The following is a 14,146-nucleotide window of genomic DNA, read 5'->3' as shown; positions in this document are numbered from 1 at the left end:
GTTGTTTATCTCCTGTCTGCCAGGTTACCATCCTGGCCACTCTTTTGTTATGATAACTACCGGTACTCGATTCCTGAATCCAGGCCACAGGCGCACCCTATTCCAGGGGTCAGCAAGGCTTATCGGGCACGCCAGATCACTCCCGCAGAGATCCTCCGTGGGCTGGCCCAGCACAGCGCAATGCCGGAAATCGCATCTGCGCATGTCTGCGGCGCTGCGAATTGCTTTTGCGCATGCCCAGACGCCGGAAAGCGCACATGCGCAGAAGCAATTTCTAGAGCCACAGAAGAGAGTCCCTGCACTAAGTCAAACTACTCTTAGCCTCTAACCAAGCATGCTACATCACTATGCACAAATGCAACCAAGATGTCCCAATTAAAAGGGACACTTTTTCCAGATGAGACCCCCTCCCCTCACTTGACCCCACCTCTAGCTTTGAAAGAGAAGGCACAATGACCACAAGGCACTTTAAACAACCCACCCTGTAATAGAAGGAGACCCTTTTCTCACCAGGTTCCTGTATCCTGAACCAAAACTCACCCTCATGGAAAAACTCTGGTTCTAGACAGCACAGCACCAGAAGAGGCAAGATGGAGAAAACTTCTCCCCTGCCCAAGGTTCTCACTGCTCTAGCTCACCCTCACAGTGGTTTTGCTCCCAGAAGATCTGTGGTCTGAGCCTGACAAAGAGGTTTTTAAGAGGTTGACATTGCAATCCTATGAATGTCTACTCAGAAGTAAAACCCATTGAGTTCATGGGACTTAGTCACAGGTAAGTGTCCAGGATTGCAACCAAGGAATTGTTCGGCACTGCCTGTTTGGTGATTCTCAGCTCATATTTTCGCTGACCTTTCACTTGAAACTATCACACTTGAAAAAAACAAATGCAAAACATCATGTTTTTTGTTTGTTCAAGTTAGCCAATTTATGGTGTTTAGGTGAAATTTTAAAAAAATGTTGGGTGTTGTAGAAAGATGATGTTCCCCTTAGCAAAGACAGGAAGTAGGTTGCTGTATGGATAGGACATTTTTAGGGTCAAATCTATTTCAGCATGGCTGATTCTTTCAAAGAAAGAGCTTTCTTGTTGATCAGCAGCAAACACTCAAGGTTGTTAAGGCTGAAAGGCTACTATGCTGATTTTTAAAATCTGTAAATGGCGCAGTCCTTTCGCTCAGTAGCTCTGCACCAGTCACTAATGCTCTTATGCTCTCAAGAGGTGTTTCCAAGACTACTTTGGTGGATGCCTCCAGTCACAACATTTACTGGAAGGACCAGCAAAAATTATTTAGATGAGCTAACAACAGGAGGGGTCCATAAATATGACTGGCAGAGTTGACTCCAGTATTCCTTGTTTGGGACTCCAAGAATCTCATGGGTTGGGATATATATAGCCTGGTGAACTATCATCAATTTGGTTTGCTCAGGCTACGGCTCCCTGTACAGCAGATGGGAAACTTGTGGTCCTTCAGTTTTCAGGCTACAATTCCAAGATCCCTGAACGTTGGCCATGTTGGCTGGGAATGATAGAAGGCCACAGGTTCACCATCCTTCCTCTACAGGCACAGAAGTTACTCTTTTTTTGCTGTAAGTATTAGGAATCTGGCCTCTTGCCTTTACCTGATCAACAGAGGAATAATTTGACCTTCCTGCATTTTCAGGCTCTGGCTACCAGCTCAAGCTAGAGAGTTTTCTAAGAACCTTAGCTTGATTGCCTAGATCAGAGATGAGGAGTCTGTAGCCCTCCAGATGATGACAGACTCCAATTCCCATCAGCATAATGACTGATGGTCAGAGATTATGGGAGTTGTACTTCAGCAACATTGTAAAGATCTATCTTTTTGCCCTGGCTTTCACTGACCCTTAAGATTGTTTTTAATTCCCAGAACTGCTACTTTAGATGCTTTTATACTACTGTTACACTACTGATTTTATGTTGTATTCTTGTTTTAATGATGTACACCAAGTAGATATTAGTTTTAAAATATTAAGTGGTTTATAAATGCTTTTAAATAAATGAATAAATAAATAAAACAAATGGAGGGCCCGCTCTAGATTTTGATATAGCTGTCCAGAGCATCAGACTGACCCAAACATTTCTCCAGTATTGAAGTTTTTAGCCCTACCAACAACATATTCCATTGGGTCCTATTTAATGCTGACAGTGGTGTATTTCAGATATTCAGGGGCAAGGTTAATAAGGTATTCTCAGTAGAAAGAAACATGGTCTCTTCATAACTGTCTTGACTGCCTGGATTATGTTGGTTTCATTCAAAAACAATGATGAATTGGTCAATATATTGTTTAAAAGATTTAATTGTACTCTGCTGATATTGCTACTTTGTTTGAGCCAACAGGTCAGTCCATAGTGGGATGCAAAGCTATCTTGATTGATGATCAGGTTTTTGTGGTGGTGGCTCAGCTTTTCGGTGGCTCACACATTTATAAGTATGAGGAAGGCTGGACAAAGTTTGTCAAATTCCAGGACATAGAAGTTTCCCGCATTTCAAAGCCGAATGACATAGAACTCTTTCAGATAGAGAGTGAAACCTTTTTTGTCATCGCAGATAGCTCAAAAGCTGGTCTGACGACAATTTATAAATGGAACAACAAGGGATTCTACTCTTACCAATCCCTGCATGAATGGTTCCGGGACACAGATGCTGAGTTTGTTGATATAGATGGAAAATCTCATCTAATTCTGTCAAGCCGCTCACAGATTCCCATTATCCTTCAATGGAACAAAAATTCCAGAAAGTTCCTCCCACACAGTGAGATACCCAACATGGAAGATGTGCTGGCTGTGAAAAGCTTTCGAATACAGAACAACCTGTACCTCTCACTTACAAGATTTATAGGCGACTCCAGAGTAATGAAGTGGAATAGCAAACAGTTTGTGGAAATCCAAGCTCTGCCTTCCCGGGGCGCCATGACCCTTCAGCCGTTCTCCTTTAAGAATCATCACTACCTAGCCCTGGGAAGTGACTACACCTTCTCCCAAATATTCCAGTGGGATAATGAGAAGCAGCTCTTCAAAATATTCAAGGAAATCTACGTGCAGGCACCTCGTTCGTTCACAGCTGTGTCAACCGATAGAAGAGATTTTTTCTTTGCTTCCAGCTTTAAAGGCCACACGCAAATATTTGAACACATAATTGTTGACTTGAGTTTATGAAGGAGCTGTGGGAGGGAGGTGGGAGGGGGCAACTCATGTACAGTGACATTTTCACATAAAAACAAATCAAAAGGACGGATTACTCATTTCCTGAAGGTAGGATGTGCCTGTGGCATTAGTCAGGAGTTTTCTGAACTTTATAGAAGTTTGCATATTTAATCAGGGATTGCATTAACTTGGTTAAATGCATGCCATGCCCATTTTACCATTGGCGAAGACACTTTAAAGCCTATAATTACACAGAAAAAGTGTGCAATGCATTAGAATTAATTCTAACACATCGACAACATTGATGTAAAATCGAGAATGGAGATGGGAAACCAAAAGAGGCAGGATAGCCATGCGTAGAAAGAAAAGAAGAGGAAATATCTCCAGTGTGCCAATCCTCCTGTGAGCTGATCTTGGCAGAATCCATATTTACGGACTAACTCAAAAAGCTTGTTTGGGATTTGTAAAAGTTAGCATCGAGATGAAAATGCTGTTGCATCGTCTTTGCTTCATGCTGGTCAAGGAAGGCTGCAAGAAAAGGATCCCTGCTCTTTGGCCTCTGGAGCAACTGTGATAGGAGAAGCCTCTAGAGAGCCCTGTCTTTTCAATGCTCAGTCTGATTTAGGGGAGGAGGAAAGAGTGGACATGTGATCTGTTCCCTAAATCTCTCCCAGGCAGCTAGTTCACAGCAGCTCCACATTCAGGACTTCATCTGAACTAATCCAACCCACCTCTGCTCATATTTATGGCCTGACCACTTGTTTTGGAAGGCATACAGCTGCTGCCAACCCACACCTCTCAGATGTTTAGTAAAAGAAGCAAGTGGTGTGATGCCACCACATCCAGCATTTCCTACTCCCCTTTTTTTTTAACGATGGCTGTTCCCTCACATGGACCTGGATCTAGCCAAAGTTAAACTTTTCAAAGTACAGTTGATTTCACTGGGACAGAACAACACATGTGCTTCATTCTCCCATTGAAAGACTTGCTGCTTATCTTTGGCAGGATCATGCCCTGTTAATTCTGCCTAATTCCTTTCATTTGCTTCCTGATTACTTTGGACAAGGCTCCCAAGATGCGACCACGAGAACTGGTGTTTTGGTCATTTTCATGCTATTGGCCAATTTATGCTTTCAGTTTGTTTAATGCATGCTTAAGAGAATCTCACGTGCAAAGCTCACACAATCTGAACGGCCTTATCATTCAAATGTGGACTGCCTGATCAGGTGACAGTGCCACAGAGGTGAAGACTGCGTGCAAGAATCAGCTCAGCTTTCAGCTGTTAATCATTCCGAGGTTTACTGTAAAAAGGTTTTGTTTGCATTTAGTTTCCCATATTAAAACAGTGAAATGCAAAGCTGTACTGACATTGAGTGGTTTCAGGATGATGGGGTGGCAGTGGCAGAATCCTGTCATTCTTTTTGCTTACAATTATATTGATTTCCCCCGCCTAAGAAAAAAAAAGTTTATCAACAATTTATACTAATAATCACAATGACAGTGACAGTCCCACTATTAAAAGACTTAACAAATATAAAAAGTTCATTATCATACACTACCAAACTAAACGTCTTAATTCTATAACATAGAAGGGATCCCTATTTTCATAAAATCTGACTCCTTTCTGAAGATTGTGAACCAGATTTTGTTATGCTTGTCTATGCAGAGTCCATTACGGTTAGGTTTGTATTGCAATCTTGCATGTTTTCTAAACCAAAGAGCACCAGTGATAATGTTGGCAGGTTGCAAAGCAAGAGATCAGATCTTCACCTTTATAGACATTAACATGCAGTGAGACAGATTGCTGTATTCCACTCCTCGGCACCATCTTCCATCTTCCTAAAGTACCATATTTTTTCGCTCTATAAGACGCACCAGACCACAAGACGCACCTAGTTTTTGGAGGACGGAAACAAGAAAAAAAATATTCTGAATCTCAGAAGCCAGAATAACAGGAGGGATCTCTGCGCAGTGAAAGCAGCAATCCCTCTTGCTGTTCTGGCTTCTGGGATAGCTGCACAGCCTGCATTCACTCCATAAGACGCGCACACATTTCCCCTTACTTTTTAGGAGGGAAAAAGTGAGTCTTATAGAGCAAAAAATACGGTAAATGGGTCTTCAGTTTTACCGCCTGGTAGCTGGGGAAGTAGGGTGACAACGCAAGAAGAAATATAAATTACAACAGCCCAACTTTTTGGTAAAAGCAAATTTGTGATTGGTGGTTCGAAACCTGGCAACCTTTACTAAGGAACACAAATTATCAGGAATATGTGCACATCATTATATCACCTTAACATGGACTTTTTCAAAAACTGTATTGCGGTTCTGTTTTCATTGCAAAGCTCTGCAACTGAATTGTTTAGAAACAGAACTTTTCAAATACCCACCACTCTTATTTTGAGCACTGTGCTTTACATAACATTTCTTCATCGTGTGAGCCAAATCCTCTTTCTCCCTACCCATTTGAGTCAAGCCAGTGAAGCGATGGCTGTTCACATCGGTGTTAAATGAAGCACTGAAAATGTTAGCAGTAGGTCACTCCAGGCAATCCAGCTGTTAAAAAGCTATGAAGATGCCAAAACGAAGCAGTTACAGTGCATGACTCAAGAATCAAACTTTGTTCAGCAGCGTTTGAAAACAAACGCTACAGATGAGAGAAGGCAGGTTGTGACCTTCATTAATCATAATTAGAATGGACCTGCAGTGTGTGGCGGCTTTGTCGTAACCGGCTATGAGACCCTAGCAAACAGGTTTCGTTTTTCACTCAGGTTATAAATCAAAGCCATCCTACATAGCAATACCAGTTATTTTGGCCTTCTCCACACTTACTTTCCTTCTGCTCTTTCCAGGCATAGATCGCAATTTAAAGTTCCATTCCAGATTACCTTCTCCCCCCCCCTTTTTTTTTGCTTTGGAGCTTCCTCCATGAAAACCCGCTCTTTAAATCTCAATTGGAGCAAACGTCAATCTGCAGAAAACCTAATTTGATGTTTGGTCTGATTCAGCTTTTAAAAGCGGGTTCTTGCAGAGAAAGCACGGGACAAAAAATAAAATAAAATGCTTGGACATGTAGTGTTGAAAGGTGGACCTTTGTCTGGAAAGAGTGGGGCAAAATATAAGTGTGGATAAGCACTTTATCTCAACAGCAAAAAAGACTGTGATCAAAAATAGGCTTGGCCCAGATGATTTGACTTTTCCCCACCATAGTCTATGGGTCGGAAACCACTCTCAGGGGTTGGATACAGCAATATCTGGCATGTTACAGAAATAAATATTTTGATCAACGTTCGGAGAAAACAGCAAAGAATCTTTTAACACTGTAAAGATGAGCAGATTTATTGGGAAATAAGGTAGTTTGTAAGCACATCAAAGTGCAAGTAGATAAATAGGTACCGCTCCGGTGGGAAGGTAAACGGCATTTCCGTGTGCTGCTCTGGTTCGCCAGAAGCGGCGTAGTCATGCTGGCCACATGACCCAGAAGCTGTATGCCGGCTCCCTCGGCCAATAAAGTGAGATGAGCGCCACAACCCCAGAGTCGGTCATGACTGGACCTAATGGTCAGGGGTCCCTTTACCTTTACCTAAGGTTTGTAGACTAGAGAACACTTTTTTCAAATGCAGTTATGAAAACTTATGTCAACAGTCCTAGTAGTATTCAAGGTGACATAAAGCTGTTGTTTTTTTCTGCAACAGATTTAAGACAGCTTCCCCTCTGGAATCCAGAGAATATTTAACAGGTTTATATCCCAGTGGAATCAAAGAGAACCAAGCAATTAATTCTTCCATTCTGTTTATTTCAATGGGCTACATATGTACCCAATTATCTCTGGATTGTACAGTGGTGCCCCGCAAGACGAATGCCTCGCAAGACGGAAAACTCGCTAGACGAAAGAGTTTTCCGTTTTGGAGGTGCTTCGCAAAACGAATTTCTTATGGGCTTGCTTCGCAAGATGACAATGTCTTGCGAGTTCCTGCTGGGTTTTTTTCCTCCCCCCCCCCTTTTTCTAAGCCGCTAAGCCGCTTATCAGCTGATCCAATCAGCAGATAAGCCGCTAAAAGCCGCTAAAAGCCGCTAAAAGCCGCTAATAGCGCTAATCCGCTAATCCTTCAATGGGCTTGCTTCGCAAGACGAAAAAAACCGCTAGACGAAGAGAATCACAGAACGGATTCTTTTCGTCTTGCGAGGCACCACTGTAGCTGAAAATTCTCCCTCTGCGCCATTCCATTACAAATTAACTGTGAGACTTTCTGCAATACCCACAAATCATCTTCGAACCCCTCCCTCCACAATCAACCATGCTATTTAACAGTAGCTCTGGTTGACCTCAGTTTTCCTGTTCATGGAAAGGGAGTACATATGGTCCGCTCTAAAAATGGCTCCTGACTTCTGTGTTATGATACATGGCGTGTGAACAAATAGGTCACGAATTACAGAATAATATTAGATAATAATATGAAACCTGAAACCTTATATTAAAATGGAGCCTGAATTGTTTTGTGTTTGTATTTTCCAATGCACGTTGGGAGGGATCTAACTTGTAGGAGCTGCGATTCAGGACACCTTCCAGCTAAAGCTTTAGTTCTGTATTTGTTCTGTATTAGTTCTGTATTAGTTCTGAGCAATTTCATCGTAAGCTCAAGAAATAACATGCACATGGTCTGCCCGTTTCCTTCTCACAACAACGCTGTGAGGTTAGGGTGAGAGCCACTAAACTTCCAAGGCTGAGTGAAGTCCTAAACAACTACGCAAACAACCACAGTGCTACCTCGGGTTACATACGATTCAGGTTACATACTCCGCTAACCCAGAAATATTACCTCAGGTTAAGAACTTTGCTTCAGGATGAGAACAGAAATCGTGCTGCAGCAGCGCAGTGGCAGTGGAAGGCCCCATTAGCTTAAGTGGTGCTTCAGGTTAAGAACAGTTTCAGGTTAAGAACAGAGCACCAGAACGAATTAAGTACTTAACCCGAGGTACCACTGTAAACCACTGGCTTAGCTCTCAAAGAAATCAATGGGAATTTAACTGCCTTTCTGTAACATAGTTTCTTATGTTGCTAACTACAGTGGTACCTCGGGTTAAGTACTTAATTCATTCCAGAGGTCATTTCTTAACCTGAAACTGTTCTTAACCTGAAGCACCACTTTAGCTAATGGGGTCTCCCGCTGCCACCGCGCAGCTGGAGCACGATTTCTGTTCTCATCCTGATGCAAAGTTCTTAACCTATTTCTGGGTTAGCGGAGTCTGTAACCTGAAGTGTATGTAACCTGAAGCATATGTAACCTGAGGTACCACTGTATACTGGAGATAAGAAGTGTCATGAATGAGGTGTTCTCAATTCCAATAGATTTCTATATATCACTCACTTGCATAGCTGAGTCCTTCATTCAGAATACCAAATCTCCTGTAGTTGGCTGTCTTTAATAGGTCTCTCCTGATTCCTTGAATGAGTCTCATGCAGCAAGATATAACAGACACATGGGAGCCAGCCAGCGGCCTCTTTTCCATTAGTATACTCCTGTTAGAAAGCCAAAGGTATTGAACATACATCATTATAAATATATGGACGGCTACATTTTAAAGCTAGGAATTCTCAGTAAACATCTTTCATAAAGGTCTATGGCACTGTAATCCTAATCACTCTCTTGGAAATAGGCTCCATAGATTTCGTCAAATTGATTTCAGTGTGTGCAAGCTGTCTAAGCAAGGATTTACAAAGTGAAAATGTATTGGCCCTGATCCAGTTCTAGTTACAGCAAACTAGATGTGCATGTTAACTGTGGCCCCAGATTAGTGGTAGATCAACCAGTTCATTTCTAGTCTGTGTCAGTTTTGCTCGTGTTAATCCACAAATCCATTTCAGCCCATTTCTGTATTAATCCATTAATAGTTAAAAAAAGAGAAATTCACACTAAGATTCATATTTAAATACATATTTATATATTATCACAATTTGTTTCTATATGTATTTTATCTCAAGTACAATTTTTAATGCATTTTGATACATTTGTTGAGCTGAGAACACTATCATAAGGTTCAGAGAAATGCAAAATCCAAAGGATAATTACATTCTGATTCTCATATCAGTTGGGGTGTGTGTGTGTGAGTAAAGGTAAAGGTAAAGGGACCCCTGACCATTAGGTCCAGTCGTGACCGATTCTGGGTTTGCGGCGCTCATCTCCCTTTATTGGCCGAGGGAGCTGGCGTACAGCTTCCGGGTCATGTGGTCAGCATGACTAAGCCACTTCTGGCGAACCAGAGCAGCGCACGGAAACGCCGTTTACCTTCCCGCCGGAGCGGTACCTATTTATCTACTTGCACTTTGACGTGCTTTCAAACTGCTAGGTTGGCAGGAGCAGGGACCGAGCAACGGGAGCTCACCCCGTTGTGGGGGTTTGAATCACCAACTTTCTGATCAGCAAGTCCTAGGCTCTGTGGTTTACCCCACAGCGCCAACCATGTGTGTGAGTTTGATTGGCCAAAATCAAGTTCTCCAAGCGTCCCTATCCCATTTGGGAATGTGCATTGGAAAATGCGTCAGGACATATCAGATCAACGTTGTCCAGCTACAGGATGCCAATTCAAATCTTGCCTTTGTCCTAAACTCACTAGATGGCCATAGGCCTCAGTACTTTCAGAGCCAATGTGGGGTAATAGTCACCTACCCTCCAGGATTGCTGCAACAATTCAAGATAATATGTATCATGCACTTTGTGCGCTCAAAAGTGCTGTACAAGTGATATTGTTAATTATCATCATAGAATCATAGAGTTGGAAGAGACCACAAGGGCCATCGAGTCCAACCCCCTGCCAAGCAGGAAACACCATCAGAGCACTCCTGACATATGGTTGTCAAGCCTCTGCTTAAAGACCTCCAAAGTAGGAGACTCCACCACACTCCTTGGCAGCAAATTCCTCTGTCGAACAGCTCTTACTGTCAGGAAGTTCTTCCTAATGTTTAGGTGGAATCTTCTTTCTTGTAGTTTGGATCCATTGCTCCGTGTCCGCTTCTCTGGAGCAGCAGAAAACAACCTTTCTCCCTCCTCTATGTGACATCCTTTTATATATTTGAACATGGCTATCATATCACCCCTTAACCTCCTCTTCTCCAGGCTAAACATGCCCAGCTCCCTTAGCCGTTCCTCATAAGGCATCGTTTCCAGGCCTTTGACCATTTTGGTCATAATCTATTGTGGATTGACTAATAAATTCTGACAGATCTAATTATCTTCTTCATCCAGCTGTGCATCTATATTGATTACATGCATGAAAAGCTGCTTCCATGTGTGTGATCTCTGTTGCTGGATTGGGCATAATCCAGAAAAAGTTAGTTGCCAGAAGGGGCCACTGAAAACAAGGTCGTGGTTAACTGGAGTCTTTTTGATTCAGCACAATCCTATATGCCTGCTCAGAAGCAAGTCTCATTGATTTCAACAGGGCTTGCTCCCAAGTAAGCGCGCATAGGATTGCAGCCTTTGTTCCTATTAAATTATTGTCAAGTTGTACCCACTGGGTCAGTGCATGCATTTCCAAAACATTTACATATGAGTAAGCATTACTGGAACATTCAAGTGGCTTTGTCTCCAGTAACTTCAGAAAAGTAGTGAGTTACATCAAAATGCAATTAAAATATGTATAATGAGGCCAATTAGATGAAGAAAGAAAGAGAAACACACACACACACACACACACACACACACACACACACACACACACAGCAAAAGAAGCCAAATTCAGTTTCAGTAATAATAGTTTCAGTAAACTAACGAAAAGGAGATCCTTTAATCTCCTTAAAATCAACACCTGGCATTCCGTGAACCAACCACTGAAAATCCACCCTTTCCAGTGGAATTTAGGAACAGCTAAATTATTATGTCTTGCACACAAAGAATCTGCATGGAATACCACATTTATAATAGTCATATCATTGTTCGGAAAGACATATATATATATATATATAACCGGGGGATACAATTGCCTAATCTCATGCAAAGATATGTGCTCCATAGTCAACTGAAATAAACAGGGACAGCTACTAGCTCTGTGTAGGACTGCCCTAGAAAACTTTAGTATTTGGAAGTAATTCCTAGTGAAAATAAATTACTTCCAAGTAAGCATGAGCTAATAATTTAGCCAAAGTAAAATGCACATGTGCCTCACTGACCTTATTGGGGGAGAATTATGGAGAGAACTGCATGCTTAACTCTCTTGCGGAAAGCAGTGAGATTTAAAAGAACTTTGCTTTGGGTGATCGTTCCCATGCTTAGGATATGCTGAGATACATTTATATCAAAGCAGGATTATTGGGAGATGGGGGGGGAACAGGCTAGCTTTTCTTTTGCAATTCCCACCATTGCTAAATCAACAGTGATTTCGCTTGCGAAAGCTAAGCACACCAATAATTCTCTTATTTGGCTTGGACTTAATTCTTCCATTAGAATAACAGGGTGCAAAAATGTTTAACTTTGGCATTCCCATGCCCTTGGTGTCTGGAAGGTAACAGAATAGTACTGACTTATGCCTGGAAGGCATTGAAATCTCAGTGGACCCAAAGGAGCAGATAAGATGACTTCAGAGAAGAGACATTTTGATTTCTGTGACATCTTTTTTCTTTAAAAACACACACACAAAAACCCTTTTGAATGTAAAAGAATATCCTTGTTGAATCATCCACTGTTTTTCAAGCGTGAAAAGTGGAAACTACAGAAAAGACAAAAGCCCAGGCTGCAAAATGTAATTTGGTGTTGTTTGTTTGTTTAAAGAGCTTGGCTATAGGTTAATCCAATCGCAACTATTGATGCAATCCTATTCATGTCTACTCAGACATCAGTTCCACTGAATTCAATGGGACTTACTCCCAGGTAACTGGGTACTGGATTTCAGCCGATGTTGTTACCATTGCCTGGGTTTGGTGAATGGACAATGGGCATGATCCATGTCTAGTTAAGCACATTTAAGTCGCATTAATTTCACTGGCAAGAGTTCAGCATACACATTTCAATCACATCAAAACCGGTGGGTCAAAAGTATCTAGCTTTGGCTGGATCACACCCTGTATTGTTTTAGTTTAATATCTATGCATATCTCATACTCACATTCATCTAAAACTTGTACAACTTGTGCAACGTGTACAAGGAGGAGTGGTAAACGAACAATATGCCATTTGGCACAGTTTTTAATGTATTATGTGTAAATGAGGTCGTTTATAAAAGTACCACACAGTTCTGTGGCAGCAATAAAAACATTTGAAGGCTGTACATACATATAGCTCTTTTATGGAAATGAGATTATTAACCTTAAATGCTACTAATGCATATGTGTACCCTGTTAGTATGTGAATAAAGTTAGCAAAACAATGGTCATGATGTCTTGTGTCTAAAGATGGCTCAAATACGCAAGGACAAGTGAATGGAAGTGGACCTCTATGGAGAATGATTTCCTTGTGACGTCAGATGTTCCTCACAATGAAGCTCTTCCTAGGGAAAACGCCAGGGTAAGTTCAAGGCCAAAAGTATGTGTGGATGAGCTATCAGCCACTCTCCTAGCCAATTCACCCAGGCCTTTCTCTGAAGAGTGAGAAAAAAGCCACTGGCCTTTTCTCAAAGTGAAGCAGTGAAGAGATGGGGTGGCTGTCAGAGAAACCACCAGGGCTGCCACTGCTAGTGGAGCAGCAAAGAAAAAGAAAAACATTTGAATATTAGAGAGGAGGAATTGGGAGGCATCATGGAGAAGAGGAAGGTGGTGCCAGAAATAAAGGGATAGGGTGGGAGTGGTGGGGAGAGGAGCAGGGAAGTGGAGGCATAACATTTTGCAGTGGGGCTGGCAGACCGTAAAGTTCCTTCAACAAAGGTGTAATACGTGCATGGCTAGCACTGGTTTTAGGGCAGTACAAGTGGTCCCCCCCCCCGGGCGCTGAGCCAAGGAGGTGCAAAATACTACTACTACCACTACAGTGGTACCTCGGGTTAAGTACTTAATTCGTTCCGAAGGTCCGTTCTTAACCTGAAACTGTTCTTAACCTGAAGCACCACTTTAGCTAATGGGGCCTCCTGCTGCCGCCGCGCCGCCAGAGCACGATTTCTGTTCTCATCCTGAAGCAAAGTTCTTAAGCTGAGGTACTATTTCTGGGTTAGCGGAGTCTGTAACCTGAAGCGTCTGTAACCTGAAGCATATGGAACCTGAGGTACCACTGTACTACATATTTATATGCGTGCCTACTGAGAAGATCCATAAAAAGCAACTGTAGCAAAATGATTTATCGTGAAAATAAGAAATTCTGCCAAATTCTTTCCTCGCTCAGAATTACCATATTACCTGCCATATTACCTAAGCCTATCCCTGGCATGTTCAAATGCTCCAATCGGTACTCCAGCTGCTGAGTTCTGCACTAGCTGCAACTTCCAAACCAATCGCAAGGGTAGAGCATTACAGCCATTCATTCATGAGGTTATGAATGCTTGAATCAGAGTGGTTGAGCAATCCCTATGTAGGAAAAGTGCATAGTTGTTGCAGCACCTGTGGTTGCTGGTCCTCACCATCAAGGTCATTTGACCTTCAATTGACAGTTTTGCCGCCAGAGCATCCCCAAACGATGTGGCTGCTCTTTCAGGGGAAGTGGAAACCCGTTCATGAGAAACTTCCCTGTTCCTGGACCTGGGAATTACTTACCCACAGAGTGAGTCTCCATTTTCTGTTTTTGGCCATCACTGCACCCAGGCGCTGGTGTTTAGGTCATGTACAGGCTCTCTTGATTCAGATGTTACAGAGAGTCATCTGTGTCATCAACATACTGCTAACACTTTGACTCAAAGCTCTTAATGACAGCTTCCAAGAGCTTCATATAGATGCTGAATAGCATTGGGATCAAGATAGTACAAACATTTTCAACAGCCAATTTCACTGTGTTCCTTGCCCCTGGCAAGGAGGCAGAATTTTTGAAATCAAATGTTGGCAACCTTGCTTCACATGGCTACCAGTAACTGATTAA

The 14,146-nt window shown here is 42.2% G+C and overlaps 2 protein-coding genes across 3 annotated transcripts in view; one reads left to right on the top strand and one right to left on the bottom strand.

Moving 5' to 3' along the window:
* The window catches only part of LGI2 (leucine rich repeat LGI family member 2), a 28,441-nt gene extending 23,925 nt beyond the window's left edge, over window positions 1-4,516 (top strand). The window contains exon 8 of the mRNA XM_083460519.1: window positions 2,354-4,516. Within this exon, the coding sequence (XP_083316645.1) occupies window positions 2,354-3,171 (818 nt within the window). The 3' untranslated portion in view covers window positions 3,172-4,516. The remainder of the gene's footprint in view (window positions 1-2,353) is intronic.
* Window positions 4,517-8,423: 3,907 nt separating this feature from the next.
* LOC310686665 (uncharacterized protein) overlaps window positions 8,424-14,146 on the bottom strand; it is a 40,776-nt gene continuing 35,053 nt past the window's right edge. For both annotated transcript variants that reach the window (XR_014516025.1, XM_083460655.1), the window contains exon 3: window positions 8,424-8,677. Coding sequence is in view for 1 of the 2 variants with exons in the window: in XM_083460655.1 (XP_083316781.1) it covers window positions 8,543-8,677 (135 nt within the window). In the remaining variant the exon portion in view is untranslated. The remainder of the gene's footprint in view (window positions 8,678-14,146) is intronic.

Source organism: Podarcis liolepis (assembly GCF_965112155.1).
Source record: "Podarcis liolepis genome assembly, chromosome: 9".
Classification (NCBI taxonomy): Eukaryota; Metazoa; Chordata; class Lepidosauria; order Squamata; family Lacertidae; genus Podarcis; species Podarcis liolepis.
The sequence above is the reverse complement of the archived record's forward strand: the minus strand, read 5'-3'. Positions and strand labels throughout refer to the sequence as shown.